General features: G+C 42.7%; 1 protein-coding gene across 1 annotated transcript; it reads right to left on the reverse strand.

Moving 5' to 3' along the window:
* Positions 1-301: 301 nt before the first annotated feature.
* LOC145341180 (extracellular calcium-sensing receptor-like) lies at positions 302-12,736 on the reverse strand. The gene is made up of 5 exons (XM_080186102.1): positions 12,452-12,736; positions 4,666-5,502; positions 4,138-4,365; positions 3,317-3,440; positions 302-1,209 (listed from the first exon to the last, which is right to left on the reverse strand). The coding sequence occupies exons 1-5, from the start codon at positions 12,707-12,709 to the stop codon at positions 302-304; spliced, it is 2,355 nt and encodes a 784-aa protein (XP_080042228.1). The 5' UTR covers positions 12,710-12,736.
* Between the last annotated feature and the right edge of the window lie 10,423 nt (positions 12,737-23,159).

Genomic DNA, 23,159 nt, shown 5'->3' on the forward strand with positions numbered 1-23,159 from the left:
GGGATTAAGGGTTATGGGGAGAGGGCGGGAAAGTGGAACTGAGCCACGACAGATCAGCCATGATCTTATTGAATGGCGGGGCAGGCTCGAAGGGCTAGATGGCCTACTCCTGCTCCTATTTCTTATGTTCTTATGTTCTTATTCCAGAAATCTGGTTGACTTCTAAGGCTGCAACTGGGGTAGGGTGTATTTTAAAGAAATAGTACAACAATAATTGAACTAAGTAAATGAAATCTGCAGCAGCAATTTAATTAATATCAATTTTCCTAGGCCATTAATTGTGTTCTGTCATTTAAATCACTCAGTTTGCATCCGCTTTACACATCAACTGTTTTTTGGTATTCTCTTCTGGTCTTAACAACATAATATAACATTTTGGTGCAAAAATACAGCTCAGCAACCCAAGGCTCGACGCCAAGATAGCAAATATTTCCACAGCGACCGTATATTTTCCAGGAGTGCTCACATAGGCGGGAATGAAAGTTATCCAAACTGCAAAAAAGATGAGCATACTGAACGTTATGAATTTAGCTTCATTGAACTTGTCCGGTAAGGCCCGGGCCAAGAAGGCTAAAAGTAAACATATACCCGCTAAGAGCCCGATGTAACCTAACACACAGCTGAAAGCAACTGTGGAACCGACATCACATTCGAGGATAATTTTTGCGCTTTGATACTTGGTATTTTTAACTGGGACTGGGGGGGATGTCACCAACCAGATCACACATATTATAATTTGAATCAATGTGCAAAGAAAGACAATTGATCGTTGTTGTTTGGGTCCAAACCATTTCATCACATTACTGGATGGTAGAGTTGCTTTAAATGCCATCAGCACCACTAGAGTTTTACTGAGAATACAGGAAATACACAGAACAAAGCTAATCCCAAACACAGTGTGACGCACCATACATGACCATGGTGATGGCTGTCCAATGAATGCAATGGAGCAGAGAAAGCAGAGTATTAATGAGATTAACAGGAGGAAACTTAATTCTGAATTGTTGGCCCTTACAATGGGAGTGTTTATGAAATAAAAGAAAACCACTGCAACAGCTCCTGTGATACAAGCTCCAAACAGTGAAACCGCCGCTAGTACTTTTCCCATACTCTCTTGAAAGGAGAGGAATTCAACATATTTTGCAATGCATTGATCCCTTCGTTCATTGGACCACTGTTCTAACGGGCAGATTAGGCACTCTATCGAATCTGCAGAAGAGACAAGAATATTGTTAGCTGCAAGTTTTCGTGTGACATCTGAAATTCTAGATGTTTGCCTTTGCAAGTTAATTAACACATGCGCAGACAACTTAGTTGCATTGATTTATATTGAAAGACGGTGTTGCCTCTTAATTTTAGATGTTGCTTGAATCATGTTAAGCGTTTTGATGGATATGCTCTATCTAATTAAGATACCATCTACTTCCTACTTGAAGAGCTTCGAACTGTGACCAGTCGGAAATTAGCCTTTTCCTAACTGGATCCTGTGTCTCCTTAATTTGCCCTCAGAATCTGGTTCGCCATAACAAGTCAGATTTTGATCTCAACTTTTGCATTCTGCCACTAGATAAGATCTTAAATACCTCCTTTCTAAAATGAAATAACACTGTGGCTTGTTGTTGCGTGTGAACAAATTTAAAAAATCAAATGTTTAATTAGTCTTTCAGAGCTAGAGGCATTGTTCCACAGTCATTAAAACTTAGTGTGACCTTAAGCGCAGTGATATCTCATTCAGCAAGATGACAAATTCCAGGCTAAAAGACTAGTCAAACATGAATTCAAGTGATTTTTTTAAAATAAAATTACAGTTTTGAGGACTTGAGCAATGCATCTTGTGACGTAACAGTAAATCACTGGAAGAGCCTTGTGAGTATTTGCCTGTAACTGAACATCTTATGTCGCATTTTATTGCCATTTTTTTCGCAGAGTTCGACCTCCATCATTGTTTTTTTCTCTTTCTCTGTCATTCCATCCGCGAAATTCAGGCCAATTTATGTTATTTGATTCCAAACAACAAGATGAATATTTAGCCCTCATCTTCTTCCGATCTCTTTTGTAACTGTTTCAGTATCGTATTTGAATGCGTGTATTGCGCAAGTTTCCTTCCTCAGTGAAACACTTCACAACGGTCAGCCTGATGCTTTCTCTGCATTTGTTCTATCAGAGTAAACATGATTTGCCACTTATCGTCAATCCTTTGTTATCACCTTCTGGTGTTACTAATTTTCATAGTGTTTCGGAATATAAGGAAGGGATGTAAACTACGTAAAATTGTGCTTCTCAGGCTGTGCCAGTAAGGACGAATATCGAAAACATACATCTTGATATTGGCCCTACGACAATAGGACCTGGGTGAGGATGGGCCGAATGGCCTCCTTCTGTACTGTAGGGATTCTATGATTCGATGCTCCGCTAAGAAGAGTAATTTTTACTGCACATTGACCAGTATTGTGCACTTTTGTAAAATTCAACCTTAGCATGCACCGATTTACTTTGGACCTGTGCCTCTTCATATGAAACTTTGTCGCTTTTTTTTATTTTTGGAAATCTGGGGAGAGGCGTGAGAAGATTTTCCTCATTATTGCCACGTTACCAGTTTCTCGAAGAGTTCGCTGAAACTGGTAAAACTAAGCTTTCCCGAAAGTCTAGCTGAGAGCAATTTATGATGTGTTTTGTATACAGATCACCATGGAACTTGATCTTGATAAACGCTTCAAATGCTTGGCACGGATGTGAGGCAAGATTAATGGAGTTGATATTGGCACTCAGTGGTTGCACGCAGTGAGTTCTGCATAAAACTAACTGTCGCTTTCCTCTGATCCCTTTCACCTGATGACCAATATCACCCAATAGTTCAATGTGTCAGCTTTAGGAGAATTTGATTCTACATTTAAAAATGTACTGTGGCCATTCTGATACCCAGCAAAGCTTTGATGTTTGCCACAATCACTCCAAATTTCTCTCCAGTCTCTCTCTAAATTACTTTTTTAAAAGGATAAAACATCCCTGGAAGTTCGTAGGTTTTCAAACACTTAAGCATTTCCTTCCACTAATTACATCAATTTGACCTGACTAATTCGCTCAGCCTTGTGAATACGTGGAGAAAATAACTATTCAGAAAACCAGCATCCAGTCCGTTTATGTTGCTATATTGTTCTTGTACCTTCTCTGAATTTGCCCCTACCAACCTGACCGTGTTTTGCTGTTAAGCAATGATTCCGGAAATACAAATGATTTCTCCACTTTTTAAATAGGCCTCAATTATAGGTCGATAAGGATTGCAAGAATTAACAAGCGCTGGTATTGCATAGCATACCTGTTTGATTACTAATCGTTCCTTCAGCACAGGGAACACAATCAAAGCAACAAATCGCTTGACCTTTTTGAGCCGCTTTTCTAGTCCCTGCAAGGCAGCTTTGGCTACACATTGAGATTGGTACCTGCGGAAAGAACACACTACCAGTAAACGACAACAACAAAAAAAAGATCGGTTCCCGTTAACAATACAATTCGTTCACAAATGTCTTCCATGAAAGGAAATGGACGGCACGTTGCCACAGTGGTTAGAGCTGCTGTCTCACAGCACCAGGGACCTGCGTTCGATTCCTGGCTTGGGTCACTGTCTGTGCAGTGTCCACACGTTTCCCCGTGTCTGCGTGTGTTACCTCCAGGAGCGGTGGTTTCCTCCCGCAGTTCGAAAGTTGTGCTAGTTAGATGCATTGACTATGCTAAATTCCCCCTCAGTATACTTGAACAGGCGCCCGAGTTTGGCGACTAAGACACTTTCATAGTAACTTCATTGCAATGTTAATGTAAGCCTGCTTGTGACACTAATAAATGAACATTAAACTTACCACGCCGGACGTATGGATGCGTCAGGATGTATATCAGGGTGGATTGCAATTAATTATCGTCTGAAATAACTCAGCAAGTCACCGTTCCTAATGTTTGACAAATAAAGCCCACTACCAACACCTAAAGGCAACAGTGAATGAGTAACCAATCCAGCCTGTCAGCAATGCCCAGGTTGGAGACTAGTTTTTCTGTTTTTGCTAAATAAAGTCTATTCATTCAAAATAGTTTAGTATCTGAGGTTAACCCCAAAAGGTGAAATACATAGATATAAAAAATCCTTACTCTGTTATTTCCTTGATGCCAAATGATTCGATTTTTATCCACGTGGAGTTCCTTTCGAGGCGGCAATGCTGCATTGTAATAACCAACTTCAACAAACTCAACTGTCCCATCAGCACGCTGCTGCCAGTTTAGCAGATCATAAGAAGCGACTGGATCGCCATTCTCATCAAAGCTAACTTCTTCGCCAAAATCATTGATAAATGCCACCTCCTTTATATAGTGCAAAAGCTTTAAAAGATGATGGAATTCCGTTAATAAAACGTACAGTTACCTCACAAATGAACAGGAGTAAGCTATTCAGCCCATGGACCCTGTTCTACAATTCAATTGAATCATGGTTGACCTATAAAAATCTCAAGATTAGCTGTAACTTTATTTATTTGTAAGATTTCTGTTACAATAGAAATCTTCAGAAAAAAGAAATTCTGAGGGTAAGTTTTAATTTCAACTTCACAACGCTATTGTCCCGTCTTTCATGCATCTCAGACACAGAATGTATTTAATTATTTAATTAAATTATTATCCTACCTGCCAAGGCACAATATTTGACTTTTCACCACAGGTTTTGTTGACAAACGGACCTTTACCATTTTCACACAATTGCAGATTATGCAGGGCATGAGCCACCGCGTATACAGCTTTGTGAACATTATAGGAACCCCGTAACTCCGACACATCGGCGTATGTAGTCTCAGTTGTCTCTAAGTTCTCTGAGCCTGTGCAAGGTTTGAAAGAAGGTGGTGATATATTTTCGGCCAGCGTATGATTTGAGATTGTTATACTGCAGCCAAAAACTTCTCGCCAGAGTTCTTCGACAAACGGGTTGTGGGGTTCTTTGGAAGGATGAAGTTTCACCAGAAACTCTTTCAGTCCTGGAATTCCCACTCTCCTGATGCCAAATCCAATTGTTCCCGACAATATTTTCAGAGTTTCTGCTGTCCATAGTTGGTCTGATGTGACCCAGGCTTCACTCGCTATCAGCTGGATATCAGTAACATTATGCAGGAGGAGTTCTTTCACCAAAGCAGCGACGAACCTCTCTGCACAGAACATCACCATCACCTTAGCAGATGATTTTTTAATTGTCTCCACGACTTCCGGCAATCTCTCTGCAGTACCAACAGGTGAGATAAACTCAATAAAAGCAACACAGATCTCAAACTTGGCAATCTCTTTAATAAATGCCATCATTCCAAATCGTCCATAATCATTGTCTTGTGCGACGACTCCAACCCAAGTCCATTTGAAATGTTGTACAAGGCTAACTAATGCTTTGATCTGAACAGCATCGCTGGGAATGGTTCTGAAAAATGTTGGAAACTCGCGCTTGTCACTGAGACAGATGCAGGAAGAAAAGTAACTGATCTGTAAAAGGAATCGCCCAAGAATATATAATGTAGAAGACTCAAAAGTGCCAGAGTTATAAATATCCAGTATCTTAATTTCGTTGTTTTTCTTTTTATTTAATTCATTGGTGATATATTATTTTGTAGCTTAAAGCGACCATAGCTGTCGAAGCACTGTTGATTCCTGTTTCTAAATAGGTATGTGTTGATTGCTTCGTGGTAAAAGTTTAGACTAAGAGAAGCCTATTCCTCTCCTGCACTGTTACTGCCATTGATCTCTAAATTTAATATATTTGCAAAATTTGAATAGTGTAATTTGATAATTGTTGCTCAATCGTTCATGGGATCTGGGCGCCGTTGGCTGGGTCAGCGTTTATTGCCCCTCCCTGAGGGTATTTATTAGCCAATCACATTGTTGTGGACCGGGAGTCACATATAGGCCAGACTAGGTAAGGACGACAGATTTCCTTAATTGGTTATTTGATGTAATGTATTGAAATGGAGAGAGACCTGGTTGGCAGACATGAAACAAGTACTTCAAAATAGCAGGCACTGGCTAATGGGATAGTGCAGGTATCAGTGGTAGGACCACCGGTATTCACACTACCTTGCTGATATTAATAAAGGAACTTAATGTAATTTCTGCAATTTGCAGTTGTCACGAAACTGGGAGGGAGGATGAGCTGTGAGAAGGATGCAGCGATGCTTCAGAGTGATTTGGACAAGCTGAGTGCGTGGGCTAATGCATGGCAGATGAAGTATGTTATGGGTAAATGTAGAGTCACCCATTTTGATAGCAAGAAGAGGAAGAAAGATTATCATCTGAGTGACTATAAATTAAAGGAGCGGGATGTGCAATCGTCGCTAAAGACGCAGCAGGCAATAAAGCAGGCAAATTTGGGTGTGCTGGCCTTCACAGAAAGACGGATCAATTGCAGGAGCAGGGATGCCTTGCTGCAATCTTATAGGGTCTTAGTGAGGCTACACATGGAATATTGTGTGTAGTTTTGGATTCCAAATACAAGGAAGGATGTTCTTGCTCTAGAAGGGGTGCAGAGGAGATTTATCAGGCTGATTCCTTCAATGGCTGGAATGTCGTAGGAGAAATTGAATCGGTTATAATCATATTCGCGGGAGCTTAGAAGAATGGGGGGTGGAGGCTGGGGGTGGGTATCATAGATTCTATAGCAATCTAACAAGACTAGACAGAGTAGTTGCAGGAAGGATGTTCCCGGTGGTGGGGCTGCCCAGATCCAGAGATCATGGACTAAGGAAACGAGGTAAACAATTTAGGACTGAAACCAGGAGAAATTTCTTCACCCAGAGAGTGGTAAACCTTTGAAATTCTCTATGTTTCTCTGGGACATTGGTGAGCCAGATCGGTTTTTACGGCAATGGCTTCATGGTCATCATTAAACATTTAATTCCATATTTTTACTGTATTCAAATTTCACCATCTGCCACGGTGGAATTTGAGCCCGAGTTCCTAATGCATTACTTTGGGTCATAAGAACATAAGAACATAAGAACATAAGAAATAGGAGCAGGAGTAGGCCATCTAGCCCTTCGAGCCTGCCCCACCATTCAATAAGATCATGGCTGATCTGTTGTGGCTCAGTTCCACTTTCCCGCCCTCTCCCCATAACCCTTAATCCCCTCTCTTATCAAGAACCCATCAACCCGCTTCTTAAAAATATTTAGCGAGGCAGCCTCCACCACTTCAACGGGCAGAGAATTCCAGAGATTCACCACCCTTTGAGTGAAGAAGTTCCTCCTCAACTCCGTTCTAAACCGCCTCCCCTTTATCTTGAGGCTGTGCCCCCTAGTCCTACTGTCTTTTTTGAGCGGGAAGAGTCTCTCCACCTCTATCCTATCCATCCCATTCATCATCTTATACGTCTCAATGAGATCTCCCCTCATTCTTCTAAACTCTAACGAGTACAAGCCTAGTTTATTCAGCCTCTCCTCATAGCTCAATCCCCTCAACTCCGGTATCAGCCTAGTAAACCTCCTCTGCACTCCCTCCAGGGCCAAAATATCCTTGCGCAGGTGCGGCGCCCAAAACTGCACACAGTACTCCAGCTGCGGCCTCACCAATGCCCTATACAGCTGCAGCAAGACCTCCCTACTTTTATATTCAATCCCCCTCGCTATGAAGGCCAGCATCCCATTCGCCTTCCTGACCACCTGCTGCACCTGCAAGCTGGGTTTTTGCGACTCATGCACAAGGACCCCGAGGTCCCTCTGCACCGTCGCCTGCTGCAGTTTTTCGCCACGTAAGTAATAGTCCTTCCTACCATTCTTCCTACCAAAGTGGACCACCTCACACTTGCCAACATTAAATTCCATTTGCCATTTCCTGGCCCATTCGCCCAGCCTATCTAGATCCTTCTGCAGACTCTCCACACCCTCCGCACAATTTGCCTTTCCCCCAATCTTGGTGTCATCAGCAAATTTCGACACCCTGCACTCGGTTCCCTCCTCCAGATCATCTATATAAATGGTAAATAGTTAGTCCAGTGACAAAACACTAGGCTATGCTCCCCCTCACGTCCCTCACCCTCACAATTATGACAACAAAAACATTAATTATGAAAGAATATTACATGTAATGGAAAAGACGAGTAACATGGGTTCTAATATCTCCACGTTGATAAATCATGACTCAGTATCACAGTACATTGACCATTTTATTTGTACATTCTGTGGGTCGACTGAAATCATTTCAAGTAAAACATAAACGCATCAATGGTACATGGATACTTAGGAGTGTTCATTAGTCTGTCTTATTATTATAAATACCGATATCTTTCAAGTACTAAGAGAATGTATCATTTTTCCCGTAAGCGTTATGGATGTACCTCCCAAATTTACAATCGAAATCAGCCAAATTTTGAAATGTAACGTCAAACATGCAATCATTTTCTAACGTTACCCTCATCCAATTCGACAGCTATTATAACATCGCATGTCTTTTTTTGACCAGATCGTCAAGTTTGTTAATGTCCCAAGTGAGATCATCAAATTCCATCAGCAGCTGACTTGGGACCTGTAAGTTTTGGGGTCAGGTAGACGAAATTTGAAATTCCACATGGAAATTAAGAGGATAAAGCCAGAGATTTCCAAAGTTTTAAACAACCAAAGTGTTGTCTACTATACAAGTCTCAACTTTACAACAATACTATATATTTTATAATCTAACATATTGACGCAATACAAGGTAAACATGAATTAACTAGCACACTGGGGCGGAACACTGCATATTAACTGGCAGTCAAAGCGGGTTGATGGGTTCTTGATAAGAGAGGGGATTAAGGGTTATGGGGAGAGGGCGGGAAAGTGGAACTGAGCCACGACAGATCAGCCATGATCTTATTGAATGGCGGGGCAGGCTCGAAGGGCTAGATGGCCTACTCCTGCTCCTATTTCTTATGTTCTTATGTTTTTAGATCACCTGAATTTCTCAGCAACATCATCCTCCCCCTACACTCATCGCCCCAAAATGCCAGAGACCACTCTGAGTTACAAAATTCGTTAAAGAAATGTCTTCCTACTGAGGTTCTTCAGCTCCATTGTTTTGCAGATTTAGTCATTGATTTCCCTTGAAGGCCACTCCACCCAGACTTGCCCAATTATTGTTTGGCTTCCAGTTGCTCATTCTCCAGACCCATACTACTGGGTGTATCATCATTTCATTAGCACCATGATTGCAGCTTTCTAATTACATCTGACCAGAACGCCACTCATCAGGGGCGTTGCTTTCCACTGTGTGTCAACTTCACGGAGCTGACAATGCCTGGGCCTCTCTGGACCATACCTCCATCAACTACTGTTCCTGTGCCTCTCTCAGTCCCAATCTCCCCACCATCACCAAGCAATTACTACTCCTTGGCCTCTCTGAGCCCAGTTGTAGGGTGCTAACTAATGCAATCAGCTGCATGAAGCTGGCAACCTTCTGCAGCCCCTCCATCTCCAGACTGAAAAATTATCTTTGTTAGTATTAATTCGTGGGATGTGGATGCTGGTGGCAAGGCAAATATTTTTAACCCACCATAATTGTCTTTGAAAAGATGGTGCTGAGCTGTGTTGTTGAACTGCTCCAATCAATGTGTTGTAGGCACACTGGGAGTGCTGCGTTGTTAGGTATTAAGATAGAGAGACTTGCTGCTTTCAGATGGGGGTCTGTACTAAGAGATATGGTGCTTTATATGTTGTAATCTCCAATGGTTTGAAGATTGTATCATAAAGTTCAGTTTAGAAAAGGGGAGATTCTTGAAAAGACAAATTATAGAGGGCGATATTTCATTCCAAATGGATTTCATCTGCACATCTAAAGAAGTTATGTAAGGTATAACTGTGTCACTCCAATGTCACAACAATATTATAATGCATTACAAAAGGGGATAGTATCATAAAACTGGTAAATACTTAATGATAAACATTCATTTAATAAAGGAAATGGTACGCTGAAAGTGGCAATGAAGGTGGAGAAGGTAGTCAAGAAGGCATAAGCATGTTTGCCTTCAACAGCCGGGGTATTGAGTTGAAAAAATGGCAAGTCATGTTGCATCTTTATAGAACCTTAGTTAGGCCACACTTGGAATATAATGTTCAACTCTGTTCGCCACACTACCAGAAGGATGTGGAGGCTTTGGGGAGGATACAGAAAAGATTTACCAGGATGTTGCCTGGTATGGAGGAGGGCATTAGTTATGAGGAGAGGTTGGAGAAACTTGCTTTGTTCTCACCCGAGCGATGGTGGTTGAGGGGAGACCTGATAGAAATCGAAAAGATTATGCGAGGCAAGACAGAGCGGATTGTCAGAAGCTTTTTCCCAGGTTGGAAGAGTCAATTACTAGGGGGCATATGTTTAAGGTGCGAGGGGCAAGGCTTAAAGAAGATGTAGGAGGCAGATTTTTTAAACAGAGAGTGGTAGGTGCCTGAAACTCGATACCAGGGGAGGTAGTGGAAGCCGATATAGTAGTGACTGTTAAAGGCCGTCTTGACAGTACATGAATGGGTTGGGAATAGAAGGATCTGGTTCCTAGAAGGGTAGAGGGTTTTAGTTAAGTCGGGCAGCGTAGTCGCACAGGCTTGGAGGGCCGAAGGGTCTGTTCCTGCGCTGCAATTTTCTTTGTTCTTTATTCTTTGTTCAGGAAACTACAGATAAATCAGCAATCCACTGGTTTCAGGACAGATGATGGAATTCTTGCTCAAAATGTAATTAAAAACCCAGAAGCTGAAGCTGTCAGGAAACTTAGCCAGAATGGCTTTTGAAAGAAAAGGTTATGCTTGATGAACATTATTGAATCTTCAAGAAGTAACTAACATGGTGAAAAAGCATAAAGTAGCAGATTTAATATCTTTGGATTTTCAAAACTCAAGGTTGAAGTCCGAGCATGTAGGATCGAGGATTAAAAGCTGATTGAAGTGGTGGAGGCTGCCTCGCTAAATATTTTTAAGAAGCGGGTTGATGGGTTTTTGATAAGAGAGGGGATTAAGGGTTATGGGGAGAGGGCGGGAAAGTGGAACTGAGCCACGACAGATCAGCCATGATCTTATTGAATGGCGGGGCAGGCTCGAAGGGCCAGATGGCCTACTCCTGCTCCTATTTCTTATGTTCTTATGTTCTTATGAATAGCTAGCTATCTACAGAGCAGAGAATATAGTGCAGGATTGAGGAGTAGTTGTTCAAGCTGACAAAATGTGGCCCACTATGGTCAACAGGGATCAGCGGTGGAACCGTTCTGTATCACTATTTACATTCACCATTTGGACTCTGGAGTCTGAACTTTAATTTGCGGACGACATGAAAATCGAGAATATATTAACAAATTTAAAGAATGGGCGAGTACTTTGTAAATAAATTTCAACATAGCTAATTGTAAGGTAATGATTTCAGTGAAAGAAAGAGGTCACATACTGCTTCAATGATAACAGCCTAAATGGGACAGAAACCTAAGCTTACAGATACAAAAATCAGACTAATTAGCAGGTTAATAAGGGGCGAAACCAACAGCCAGGACTCATTTCCAGATAGTACACGTGAGGAAATGAAAATTATGTTAAATTGCTACTGGATCTTATTTAAATCAAAATTGGAATGCAGTGCTCATTTCTGATCTCCATTTAATAAAAATACATCGAGAACACAGAAGTGTTTCGGGCGGTTTCGGAGGTTGGGGCATTAGTGGTGACAAAGTGTTGCGTTTAGGATTATGAATTGCGTTGAAAGAGAAGACGTGAAAAAAAAGTTTAGATTAATGGGGTGACCAAGTCGAGAACAACATCTATATGATAATTGTTAATACATCAGCTAGGGAGCTGAGGATAAACTTATTTTCACAAAGAGTGGAAGAGCCACCACGAGAAATATTTCAAGGGGTGCCACACACGCAAATAAGTGGAACATGGAGACGCACATCAGGGTGAAAGAAATGAAAGGGAACTCTGATAGGATGAGATGAACAGAAATGGAAGGAGGGTCATATGGAGCATGAACATCAATTTACTTCCATGATGTGGATTCGATGTAACTCAATATACTCTATAAACCATACGACAAACATATCCACCAACTATATATTATTTCATACAGTAGTTATACAATTGGTCACTATGCGTACTGACATGGCAAATACTTCAGTGAATAATTGTTTGGATTTTCCTGCGGAATCGCATTCGGGATGTGAAAAATGACTGAAATCGGAGATGAAGTTGCAAAATTCAATTGTGTTTTGCTCCTTTACCTTCCTAAATATCGATTCCAGAGTCAATATCAGTGGGTAGGGGGCTAAATATGCTTCCAAATGGCTATTATACTTCAGAGTTGCTGCCCAAAATGGATTACACACTCTCCAAACCCTAAAAAGGTTTCAGGAGTGAGAAGCACGAATTCTGTTACGATTTAATGCCTACAATTAATGCCAATAATTTTTTGCCCTTCAACAAATTAATTCTCATCTTACCATGCCAACGCTGAAAGGGGCCACCATCCTAGCCACTACGACAGATTGCGATGATCCTCCATCGCCAATGATGACGGGTACGGATGGAAACCCAACACATGCGTAATTGGAAACGGCTTCATCCTGCTCGTTAAGTAATTGGAGGGCTCCTTTAATTCCCTCCGAGGGTGTGCCGCAGCTGTCGAGGATCTTGTAACCTAGGGTTATGTTCGGAAGCAACTCTTCGTTTCTGTTTATTTCTTCTATGGAAAAGACCATGGTTTGGGCTAAGCGAAGTCCTCTTTGGCTGAAACTGACACAAGGTTATTTTTCAATTTCAAGTATTACTGGTTAGCAATATTTTAATTACTCTTGAAAAGGATCTGAGAATTTTCCAGATCTATGCTGCTTCATTAATGATTTTTTAGAGCTTATTTCCCTAAAGTAAAACAATTTTAATGTTTACATCACGCAGCCCATAACTGAAGCAGCCCAACTCAATCACACCAGTATGAAGGAAGGAAAGATTGCAAAATAATATTTGATTCGTACAGTTGGTCCCACACTGGCACACTGTAATTTAAATTCAACATCTACCCTCTCTTCCCTTCTCACCCAACCCCACCTCGCCCGCCAGCAGCTCGGATGTTTTTAAGTATAAAATAAACGACACAAATCTCTTGTTGAAGTAAGCAAACTTCATTTTTACCCACGTCAACAAGCTGACTGGCATTTAATCATAACCAGAACTGTGTTTCTATTGTAGACTGAAAATTAGTAACTGTCGCTCACTGCAAGCATCGTACTGGCGAAGGTTTGCTTTGGAATGAGTTGTAATGCGGAGCTGTTCTTAGATGTAAAGAGAATAATCCGCCCAGAACAACATCTCCATCTTTGAACGCTCCGGAACTGAACTTTTCCCGAATTTTACACAAATGTTCAACTGTAGAAAGCAAAGTTTCGATTGAATTAAGTAAGAAAAGGACCCAAAACGGATGAAGGTGCATCATGATCATGCGTTCCACATTTGAGGGGTAATGGGTGACTTTCAGTGAAAGGCGATATATGCATCATCATGTAAGTAGGCGGTGCCACTGAGATTCATTACCGCAAACTGTTCCCCTCTGAATACTACAAGAGATTGCATTTTCCGACGCAAAGATATTCGTTAATCACTTAAGTTGCCAGTGGGACACCCTGGTTGCATACTTCCAGAGCTAGAGGCGATCGCTTATTACATCAACATGTTAAATTTAATTAGGTTAACTGCATATTTGTAAAATCCGTGGCAATGTATAATTCTATCAACCTGATGTTTTCACTTGAGTGCAGTTGGGAAGTACAGTTTCTAATTTACTCCCAAAGGTGGGTTCTTGCTAGTGAAACATAAACCAAATGCCCGCAGCATAATATTTAATTTGGTTTAAAAATACATTTTAGTGACACTGACATTTAGTGGAATTTGTGCCATCTGTTCCCATTTCATTGTGAAATAATGATTGATCTGTTTCAACCCTGAATAACAATTTTTGTGGAGCTCTTGGGCAGGATTTTTATTTGATAACTCTTGTTACGTTTGGTTATTCTTGTTTCTTGTATATTTCAGCAACCAATGGAGTTCCTGGACTTCTTACCCACTAAATTGAGACCATCCATTCAGTTGCCTCTGCCGGTTAGCTCTCTCATCGAAGCCCACTGAAAAAAAAACTTTCCCTAATGCACCTTCTGACTTCGTCCAAAACAATTCAACTGAATAAACAGCAGAAAGCAACTGAGGAATTCACATCACGCTCAAAGCTAAACTTTACACTTTGATACCTGGTAGTTTGAGCTGGGAAGGCAAGAAATGTCACCGAGCAGGTTGTAATTTGAATTAATGTGCAGAGAGAGGGGTGATTGATCTTTACTGTTTAGGTCCAATCTATTTTGTCACATTGCTGAAGCAAGATCAGAAAATACAGTTGACTCTTCACCACAATATCCTTCATTACAGGACTAGCTGGTAGAGTTATTTTGAATCTCATCAGAACTATTAGAATTTTGCTCAGAAAACAAGAATAGAACAGAACAAAGATAACGGCAACGACAGTGTGACTGATCAAACAGGATCATGGTGATTGCTGTCCAATGAAGGCCGTAAAATACTGAAAAACAGTATCACTGAGAGCAACAGGAAACTTCGTTCCGAATTCTTGGCTCTTACGAAGGAAATTTGGGGTGAATGTGTTCAAAGGTTATGGGGAGAAATCAGGATTAGGCTATTGAGTTGGACGATCAGCCATGATCGTAATGAATGGTGGAGCAGGCTCGAAGGGCCAAATGGCCTCCTTCTGTTCCTGTCTTCTATGTTTCTATGAAATATTAATTAAATATAATAAAACAGCTGCAGCTGTACCTGCCAATGAAATCGCCGATCATGCAGAAATTCAAGGGTGATCTGATTGCACCCTAATTCAGCTTTGCTGACCGCCACTGTCTGCAATGACCTTTCAATCCCTTGTAGATCAAAAGATGATTAGCAAAGCGTTTACTATATTCAGTAACACAGCATTCACTATCGTCTATTATTAATGATCTGGATGAGGGTATAGTTGGGTGGATCAGTAAGTTTGCTGATGACACCAAAGTCGGAGGTGTGGTAGATAGTGAGGAAGGGTGTCATAGTTTGCAGGGTGACTTAGACAGGTTGCAGAGCTGGGCTGCGAGGTGGCGGATGGAGTTTAATGTGGAGAAGTGTGAGGTAATTCATTTCGGTAGGAATAACAGATGTGTTGAGTATAGGGCTAACGGGAGGACTTTGAATAGTGTGGAGGAGCAGAGGGATCTAGGTGTATGTGTACATAGATCCCTGAAAGTTGGGAATCAAGTAGATAAGGTTGTTAAGAAGGCATACGGTGTCTTGGCGTTTATTGGTAGGGGGATTGAATTTAGGAGTCGCAGCGTCATGATGCAACTGTACACAACTCTGGTGCGGCCGCACTTGGAGTATTGTGTGCAGTTCTGGTCCCCACATTACAGGAAGGATGTAGAGGCTTTGGAGAGGGTGCAGAGGAGGTTTACCAGGATGTTGCCTGGTATGGAGGGGAGATCCTATGAGGAGAGACTGAGAGATTTGGGGTTGTTTTCGCTGGAAAGAAGGCGGCTAAGAGGGGACCTTATTGAAACATATAAGATGATTAGAGGTTTAGACAGGGTAGATAGTGATAGCCTTTTTCCTAGGATGGAGAAAGCTAGCACGAGGGGGCACGACTTTAAATTAAGGGGGGGGTAGTTATAGGACTGATGTCAGGGGTAGGTTCTTTACCCAGAGGGTGGTGAGGGACTGGAATGCCCTGCCAGCTGCAGTTGTAAATGCGCCTAGTTTGGGGGCGTTTAAGAGATCTATGGATAGGTTTATGGACGAAATGGGATTGGTTTAGATTAGTGGGTTAGTGTTGTTGTTTTTTTAAAAAAAGCTGGTCGGCGCAACATCGTGGGCCGAAGGGCCTGTTCTGCGCTGTAATGTTCTATGTTCTATGTTCTATGTCTGAATTTCAAAGGTTAACGGTACTCTGGGGGAATAAATTCATGAGCATCCCCTTCACAAATAAGACACCTGTAATTTTGAAACTATTCCCCGAATTCTAGATTCTCTAAGAGGGAAAACATTCTCGGCATTGCCTTGTCAAGCACTTTCAGAATCCTTTCATCTGATTTGATTTGATTTGATTTATTATTGTCATATGTATTAGTATGCAATAAAAAGTATTGTTTCTTGCGTGCTATACAAACAAAGCATACCGTTCATAGAGAAGACAAGGGGAGGGTGCAGAATATAGTGTTACAGTCATAGCTAGGGTCTAGAGAAAGATCAGCTTAATATAAGTTAGGTCCATTCAAAGAAGCTTATCTTGAGTCGCTTAGTACGTGACCTCAGATTTTTACATCTTTTTCCCTACCGATGAAAGTAGAAGACAGTATGTCCGGGGTGCATGGAGTCCTTGATTATGCTGTTTGCTTTTCCGAGACAGAGTCAATTGATGGAAGGCCGGTTCAGGTGTTGAATCTTACATATTTCAATGAGATCGCTTCTCGTTCTTTTAAAATCCGAGGAACATCGGTTTAAATTATTCAAAATTTCCTCATAAGCCAAATGCTTTTATACCAGGAATCAACCCAGTGAGTATTCTCTGAACTGCTTCCAATGCAACTGTATCTCCCCGAAAATGAGGAGACAAAATCTCTATGTGTTCTCACAAATTCCCTGTACAGATGTAAGACTGCTTCCCTATCTTTATATTCCATTTCAAGAAAGGACAACATTGCATGTGCCTTCCTAAATATTTTCCGCAATTGCATGCTAGCGTATTGTAATCCGTGCATGGAGACGAAGCTCCCTCCCCAACATAGCATTCTGCACTCTCTCTCCATTTGGTTAACATTCCAATTTTCTGTTCTTCTCACCAACGTTGACCAGCACGCAATTTCCCACATCATCCTCCAACTGCCACACTGTTGCATAGTTACTTCATCAACAGATGCTGTTTTGCACATTGTGTGCCCTCTTAACATTTGTCTTGCCTTCCTAACTTTGCATCATCAGCAAATTTGGTTGCAACGCACTCGATATTTGCAACCAGGTCTTACAATCGTAGAATCATAGAAGGGTTACAAACGTGTCTGCACTGGCCTTCTGAAGGAGCTGTTCACCTATCTCCACTTCTATGCCTTTACCTCGTAGCCTAGCATTTTGTTTCATATTCAGATAATGATCCAGTCGTTTTTTAAAAACCTCAGCTGACTTTGTCTCCACCAGATTCTCGGGCACTGCACCACTCCAGGTCTTCACAACTCGCTGTGTAAGAAATCTTTCGTTCAGGTCATCATTGCTTCTTTAGCCAATTAACTTAAACCCGGTCCCTCCGGTTCTCCAGGGAAAACAGTCCCAACTTCGCCGGTGATTCTACGTAACTGAAGATGTTGTAACCACATTACTGTTTCTTGTATCGCTTTCGGAAAATAAGTTTGCCAAGATGAACAAATTACATGCATCTAGGTTCTGTGCATGGAAAATGTGTAACATTCCTTGCTCAAGATCTACGCATGAACTGTGCTTCAGATCTTTGTCAGGGACATTGACGACTTCATATTTGTTGTTTCCTGCTCTCTCCCTGAAATCTCTCGCCTGAAAATGAACGTAAGAACATAAGAAATAGGAGCAGGAGTAGGTTATCTAGCCCTTCGAGTGTCATTGATTTTTTTTTCTAATTTCCACCCTTCCCACAATTCCTTCAATTTATGATACTGCATTGGCTGCTCACCAGCCGCAACAATATGGAGATCAAATGCAGCTGAGTAATCGCTTTGCAGAAAATCTCCATTCAGTCCGCAGCCGAGACGTAAGTTTTCTGGGGCCTATCATTTTGATTAGAGCCATAAGGTTTACAGCATGGAAACAGGCCCTTCAGGCCAACTTGTCTATGCCACCCTTTTGAAACCCCTAACTAATTCAAATTGCCCACATTTGGCCCATATCCCTCTATACCCATCCTACTCATGTAACTGTCTAAGTGCTTTTTAAAAGACAAAATTGTACCTGCTTTTACTACTACCTCTGGCCTTGTTCCACGCACCACCTTGTGTGTGAAAAAAATGCCCCTCTGGATACTTTTGTATGTCTCCCCTCTCACCTTAAACCTATGCCCTCTGGTTTTAGACTCCCCTACATTTGGGAAAATATATCAATGTGTGCCTCATTATTTCATAGATCTCTGTAAGATCTCTGAAGCTTTCTACGCTTCAGAGAAAAAAGCCCGAGTCTATCCAGCTGGATATCTTCTCCTTATAACCCAAACCAACAAGTCCCGGTTGCATCCGAGTCAATCTTTTCTGCGCTCTTTCTAGTTCAATAATGTCCTTTCTATATCAGGGTGACCAGAACTATAAGCAGTAGGTTCTCACGTTTTCTCCCACTCTGAAGGTCTCTGTCCTTTACCTACTACAGGGTTTTGATCAAAATCAGCGCAAAACTTGAGAAACAACATTTCATATTTCCGTTCTGCAATCTACAACTTTGAGTCTCAAAATTTCAGTCATGATTTTTTTCGTTGTAATCTCTGCTTCCATTTGTTTTTTTTTGTAGGACGACAATTAAAGAAGAAAAGCAGGAGCTGAGTATATTGTGGTTTTATGTCAATGAATTAAGTTGTTTCTGGCAGATAGTACATTCGTGTTCTACCGTCTTGGAAGGCGTTAAACGGTTTGATTGTAGCGGTTTGGTTGTCAAAAGGCACCTTTGACAACCTGCGAAACTCAAGGAAGGTCAAAAGGTTCACAAAGTATATAACTCATTCAGATTACCACGTTCATATCAATACAAAAGATGGCAAGCGGATACCCGCATTTCTCTAATTTCCAATAACACTGGAAAGGCAACACCCCAACGCGCTAAACTGATCGCAGTGTAAAAGATAAAGGAAGCATCACTGAACTTGTATAAAAACCTAGGTCAGCCTCAACGAGAGTATTAAATCCAGCGCCACACTTTAGAAAGAATGTGAAGGCATCAAAGGCAGTGCAGGGAAAAGAACATAAGAAATAGGAGCAGGAGTAGGCCATCCAGCCCCTCGAGCCTGCCCCGCCATTCAATAAGATCATGGCTGATCTGTCGTGGCTCAGTTCCACTTTCCCGCCCTCTCCCCATAACCCTTAATCCCCTCTCTTATCAAAAACCCATCAACCCGCTTCTTAAAAATATTTAGCGAGGCAGCCTCCACCACTTCAACGGGCAGAGAATTCCAGAGGTTCACCACCCTTTGAGTGAAGAAGGTCCTCCTCAACTCCGTTCTAAACCGCCCCCCCTTTATCTTGAGGCTGTGCCCCCTAGTCCTACTGTCTTTTTTGAGCGGGAAGTGTCTCTCCACCTCTATCCTATCCATCCCATTCATCATCTTATATGTCTCAATGAGATCTCCCCTCATTCTTCTAAACTCTAACGAGTACAAGCCTAGTTTATTCAGCCTCTCCTCATAGCTCAACCCCCTCAACTCCGGTATCAGCCTAGTAAACCTCCTCTGCACTCCCTCCAAGGCCAAAATACCTTTGCGCAGGTGCGGCGCCCAAAACTGCACACAGTACTCCAGCTGCGGCCTCACCAATGCCCTATACAGCTGCAGCAAGACCTCCCTACTTTTATATTCAATCCCCCTCGCTATGAAGGCCAGCATCCCATTCGCCTTCCTGACCACCTGCTGCACCTGCAAGCTGGGTTTTTGCGACTCATGCACAAGGACCCCGAGGTCCCTCTGCACCGTCGCCTGCTGCAGTTTTTCGCCACGTAAGTAATAATCCTTCCTACCATTATTCCTACCAAAGTGGACCACCTCACACTTGCCAACATTAAATTCCATTTGCCATTTCCTGGCCCATTCGCCCAGCCTATCTAGATCCTTCTGCACACTCTCCACACCCTCCGCACAATTTGCCGTTCCCCCAATCTTGGTGTCATCAGCAAATTTCGACACCCTACACTCAGTTCCCTCCTCCAGATCATCTATATAAATGGTAAAAAGCTGAGGCCCCAGCACCGACCCCTGGGGCACTCCACTAGTCACCATCCGCCAATCCGAATAGCACCCATTGACCCCCACTCTCTGCCTCCTATTTGACAACCAGTCCTCTATCCACGCTAACACCCTACCCCCGACTCCATGTCCCCCGACCTTCTGCAATAACCTCTTGTGAGGTACTTTGTCAAACGCCTTCTGAAAATCCAGAAACACCACATCCACCGGCTCTCCTCTATCCACCGCCCTAGACACATCCTCATAGAACTCCAGTAAATTTGTCAGAAACGACTACCCTTTAATGAAACCATGCTGCGTCTGCTCTATCAAGCAATTCCCTTCTAGATGCCTCGCAATTTCCTCCTTAATGACGGATTCTAACATTTTACCTACCGCAGACGTTAAACTAACAGGCCTATAATTCCCCGCCTTTTGCCTGGCACCCTTCTTAAACAATGGCGTAACATTAGCCTTTTTCCAATCTTCCGGCACTTCCCTGGAATCCAGCGACGTCTGGAAAATAACCACAAAGGCATCCACTATCACCTCCGCCATTTCTTTCAGAACCCTCAGATGCATTCCATCCGGTCCTGGGGACTTGTCCACAATCAGCCCCCTCCAGTCTGTGGAGCACCGCCTCTCTAGTAACAGTAATGTCATTGAGACCCTCCAGTCCTACCACATTTCCATCGCGAACACCCGGCAAATTATTCACATCTTCCTCCATGAAGACAGAAACAAAAAAGTTATTCAAGACCTTAGCCATATCCCCATCCCCTACCACTAGGTCCCCTTTCTCATCCTCTAAAGGACCAACGTTCACCCTAGCCAACCTCTTCCTTTTTATATATTGATAAAAACTCTTGCTATCCTTTTTTATATTAAGCGCTAGCCCAGCTTCATAGTTTCTCCTACCCTTCTTAATCAACTTCTTTGTCAGTCTTTGTTGACATTTAAACCTCTCCCAATCCTCTTCTCGCCCACTACTCTTAGCTACTCTAAACGCCTCCGCTTTTAATTTAACACTTTCCTTCACCTCCTTCGTTACCAACGGCTTATTACCTCTCCTCCTACGGTCCTTTTTGACCATCGGAATAAATTTCTGCTGAGCACCAAGAAAGATCTCCTTAAAGATCCTCCACTGCTCCTCAGCAGACCTTCCCTCCAACTCGCTCCCCCAGTCCACATTCGCCAATTCTTCTCAGAAAAATCACAGGTGAGTTCCCCAGGAAGAGACAGATTGGAGAATTTGGGACCAAAAAAGGCAGTTGAGAGACTTGATAGAATTAATTAAAATCAAGAGTCATATGAGCAGAATGGATAGATGGAAAGCTGTTCCCATCGTCGAAACATTGATATGTAAGGACATAGGTTTAAGGTAATTGATAAAAGAAGCAACGGCGATATTGATATCAAGCAGAATTGGAGATCCAGTCGGGAATGGTGGTGGACAATTAAAAGTTTTAATTTATTAGTCACAAGTAAGGCCAGCATTAACACTGCAATGAAGTTACTGTGAAATACCCCAAGTCACCACACTCCGACACCTGTTCGGGTCAATGCACCTAATCAGCATGTTTTTCAAAATGCAGGAGGAAACTGGAGCACCCGGAGAAAATGCACGCAGACACAGGGAGAATGTGCAAACTCCACACAGGCAATGACCCAAGCAAGGAATTGAACCCGGGTCCCTGGCGCTGGCAACACTGTTAACCACTGTACCACGGTGCTGTCCACATATTGCAAAAATATTACAAGAGGAGGATGCTCCACAAATATCACTGCCCTCAATAACCAGGGATCACAGCACATCAGTGCAAAATACAGGGTCAGAGAATGTGCAGCCATTTACTGCCAACAATACCTAGTAGATGATTCACCTCGGTCTCCTCCTGTGGTCCATAACATCACAGATAACATTCCATTTTAATAAATCCACGTTGTATCAAGGAACGGCTGAAGGCATTGGATATTGCAAAGGCTATGGACACTGACAACATTCTTCTAATGGTACTAAGAACATAACAAATAGGAGCAGGAGTAGGCCATCTAGCTCCTCGAGCCTGCCCCGCCATTCAGTAAGATCATGGCTGATCTGTCGTGTCTCAGTTCCACATTCCCGCCCTCTCCCCATAACCCTTAATCCCCTTGTCTATCAAAAACCTATCAACCCGCGTCTTAAATATATTTAGCAAGGCAGCCTCCACCACTTCACCATCAGAGTGCTGGCTAATTGTGTAAAGAGGACTGTAGACAGGGCTTTAAACTAATTAGGGGGGGGGGGAGGGTGTGAGGGTAGGTGACATTGCGAGGTCTAAAGTTAAGGAGACGGTACAGGTAAGGATAGAGGCCGAGGATGTCCCAATAATAGAGGGAGTAAGGGGCGTGAGTATGGTTGGTGGCGTTCCAGCAAATAAGGTCCAGGTGAAGGCTGGGATGAAGGTGCTTTATCTGAATGCGCGAAGCATTAGGAATAAAGTGGATGAGTTGGTGGCGCAGATCGACACAAATGGATATGATCTGGTGGCCATTACAGAGACGTGGCTGCAAGGTGACAGGGACTGGGAGCTGAATGTCCAGGGGTATCAAGTGTTTAGGAAGGATAGGCAGGAGGAAAAAGGGGGGGGGGGGGTGTAGCTCTGCTGATTAAGGATAGCATCAGGGTGGTAGCGAGGGATGATATTGGAGCCAAGGAGCAGAAGGTGGAATCGTTGTGGGTAGAGATTAGGAACAGCAAAGGGAGGAAGACGCTGGTGGGTGTCGTCTATAGGCCCCCCAATAATGATCTGGAGGTGGGGCGGGCTGTTAACGCGCAAATAAGTGCGGCGTGCAGGAATGGGACGGCCGTGGTTATGGGGGATTTCAATCTGCATATTGATTGGTCAACCCATGTTGGACGCGGTGGGCTCGAGAAGGAGTTCTTGGAATGCTGCTGGGATAGTTTCCTGGAACAGTGTGTGTTGGAGCCGACAAGGGAGCGAGCTATCTTGGATCTGGTGCTATGTAATGAGGCGGGTAGAATTAGGGAGCTTGCGGTAAAGGATCCTCTTGGGGAGAGTGATCATTGTATGGTGGAGTTTCTGGTGCAGATGGAGGAGGAGAAAGTGGGTTCCCAGACACGCGTCCTTTGTCTGAACAGAGGGGAGTACGGTAGGATGAGAGAAGAATTGGCGACTGTGGACTGG

Source organism: Carcharhinus amblyrhynchos, chromosome 3 (assembly GCF_965287045.1).
Source record: "Carcharhinus amblyrhynchos chromosome 3, sCarAmb.v2.hapA, whole genome shotgun sequence".
In the NCBI taxonomy this organism is placed as follows: Eukaryota; Metazoa; Chordata; class Chondrichthyes; order Carcharhiniformes; family Carcharhinidae; genus Carcharhinus; species Carcharhinus amblyrhynchos.

Coding starts and splice junctions, on each gene's coding strand:
- LOC145341180 (XM_080186102.1), bottom strand. CDS start 12,709: ATGGTCTTTTCCATAGAAGAAATAAACAGAAACGAAGAGTTGCTTCCG. Junction 5,503..12,451: donor CCCCTTTCAGCGTTGGCATG/GTAAGATGAGAA, acceptor TTCCTTTTACAG/ATCAGTTACTTTTCTTCCTG. Junction 1,210..3,316: donor AACGATTAGTAATCAAACAG/GTATGCTATGCA, acceptor TCTCTTCTGCAG/ATTCGATAGAGTGCCTAATC.